The sequence below is a fragment of the Cryptomeria japonica genome, unplaced genomic scaffold (assembly GCF_030272615.1).
Source record: "Cryptomeria japonica unplaced genomic scaffold, Sugi_1.0 HiC_scaffold_252, whole genome shotgun sequence".
NCBI classification, from domain to species: domain Eukaryota; kingdom Viridiplantae; phylum Streptophyta; class Pinopsida; order Cupressales; family Cupressaceae; genus Cryptomeria; species Cryptomeria japonica.
Window position 1 is genome coordinate 108,940 of NW_026729074.1, and position 2,343 is coordinate 111,282.

Consider the following 2,343-nt stretch of genomic DNA (forward strand, 5'->3'; position numbering starts at 1 on the left):
CTAATTCGCGAGAGGAGGAATGCTCTGAGAGTTTCTGAAGTAATTCATGGGATCGACTTGGGTTTTTGCCCTTACAAGCCTGTTGTAGTTGTGATGGAAGTACTTGTCACCCCAAGCTCTCGCCTTTTCAACAGAAGCACTCCCGTTGAAGGCACTGCCCAGATCAAGGTCGAGATAATTGACATACGAAGCCCTCGGAGAATGGGAAACATAAGGCTTCATATATTTGTGAAGCTTCCTCATCCATTCAATGTAGTGATCATCCTCACTTTTATTGGTCCAGGTTACCTTATACTGAACATCGAACAATGTACCCTTCCGCTGAGGAAACGGCAACGCAGTCGAGGGAATCATGTTCATTATACCTCCTAGAGGAGAGAAAATGGCGTAGGCGCTAACCTCCTCTTCCATTATCGACCACAGTCCTCTCAAAGCGGCTTTTGTCAGAGGTTTTTTTCCAAAATCTGACTTGATTTTGAAGAAAACTTTGTTGGTGTAATATCTGTTGGTCATCTGGCTCACATTGATGCTATCAAAGTTGCCAATTGTCTCTATCCATTTCATTTCTTTACAATGTGCAGTCACCATTCCCAACTCGGGGAAGATCTTGCCCATTTTAGTCACAAGCTCGGTCTGACGTCCCAGGTATATTCCATGGAACGACGCTCTGATGGTTGTGCTGTTGTTTACTTTTATGCCGAAGAACTGTACTCGCATGAAGATATCTTCCTCCATTTGAGGACCCACGTATTGCCATCTATGGACAGCCTCCGTGACATTATCGGCCCCGGTTTTTAACACTGTGAAAGCCGTCAAAATGGTGGGAACGCTCACCAGCTGGAGTTTCCAAGCATATACAACTCCCCAGCTACCGCCACCGCCGCCTCTCAGAGCCCAAAAGACATCTTTACCCATGGTGTTCTTATCCATCACCTTTCCTGACGCATTTATCAGCAGTGCATCCAACACATTATCGGCTGCAAGGCCGTATTTTCTCGACAGGAAGCTCAGCCCTCCGCCAGCAATATGACCGCCGGATCCAACCGTGTGGCAAACTCCAGCAGGAAACGCCAGGTTAGGCGAGCTGTTTGCAATGGCAGAATAGACTTCACCCAAGGTAGCGCCAGTTTGTACCCAAGCCGTCTTTGATTTTACATCCACTTTGATTTTGTTGAGTTTCAGCAAATCGATGAGCACGAATGGCACGTCCGAGGTGTAGGAGAGCCCCTCATAGCTATGTCCTCCGCTTCTCACACGAACCTCCCATCCGCGTTGTATGCTGCACACCACGGATTGCTCCAATTGGCTTTGGCTTTCAGGAATAATGATAACATAAGGCCTGGGTGTCTGAGTTTCTGTGAATCGAAGATTTTGGGCGGAGAAATTCAGCAGAGAATAAAACTCAGAAGCAGAGGAGGAGACGGTTGTAACGTTTGTTAGGCCGCTGGCATGCAAGCATGACAATAATCCTTCACCATCCTCACTTTTGGCAGATTTAGAAGATGCTGAAGTGCTGCAGACTGCGATAAGCAAAATCAAAAGCATACAAAACTTTGCCATCTCTTAGTTTTGCTATCCATAACAGATGCTTTGTGGTAATACTCTTCAATCTTCTTCAATTTATAGACAGCAGTTTCGTGTCTGTTAACAACTATGACTAATTCTAGATCAAATTCTACGGATAAGCTCGCAACAGGGTGTATCTTGACTTTAACGTTTCACTCCCGATATATTATTTTCTTTAACGTTCAACGTGATAAGCACGCTTTTCCTTTTGAGCGTTTGGAGTAGTCTGAAATTGCCCTTCTAAAAATGTTTCCCTTTCTCGACAGGGTAGTTGAAAACACAAATTAATAACAATCTAAAAATTAAAGCTTACCGCTCTTGAAATCCTGAATAATTTCATTTTTTCTTAAACTAACCGCTTTGCTATAAACAATTATCACATTGTGGTCAACGTGCTTATTAAAATCAATAATACAAAATATAATACCTGACTTTTTCAGTTATGAAGAATAAATATGTTTTAACTTGATCATAAAGATATGGATGCTTGAATTGTACTGCTAACTTTTTGCAAATAAACAAAATCAGCAATTTGCATTTTTCAATTATTTTTTTCGGTAAAAGCCTTGTAGCAACTACAAAAGAATATCTGCATACAAATTTAAAAATTGCAGGCGTCTCATACTAACGGTTCCAAATTATATTTAGAATCTTGGTCTTTAATGGTTAGTATTTAGAGTAACTAATATTTAAACTTTGTCAAATTTGTAATGAATAGTATTTAGAGTAAACGAATATTTTACAATTTCGAATTTAAACTTTCTTTTACCCTCCATT

The 2,343-nt window shown here is 41.2% G+C and overlaps 1 protein-coding gene across 1 annotated transcript; it reads right to left on the reverse strand.

The window, feature by feature from the left end:
• On the reverse strand, positions 1-1,560 carry LOC131074751 (berberine bridge enzyme-like D-2). Its single transcript, XM_058011427.1, has one exon. It carries the CDS (start codon positions 1,558-1,560, stop codon positions 1-3), a length of 1,560 nt encoding a protein of 519 aa, XP_057867410.1.
• Positions 1,561-2,343: the final 783 nt, after the last annotated feature.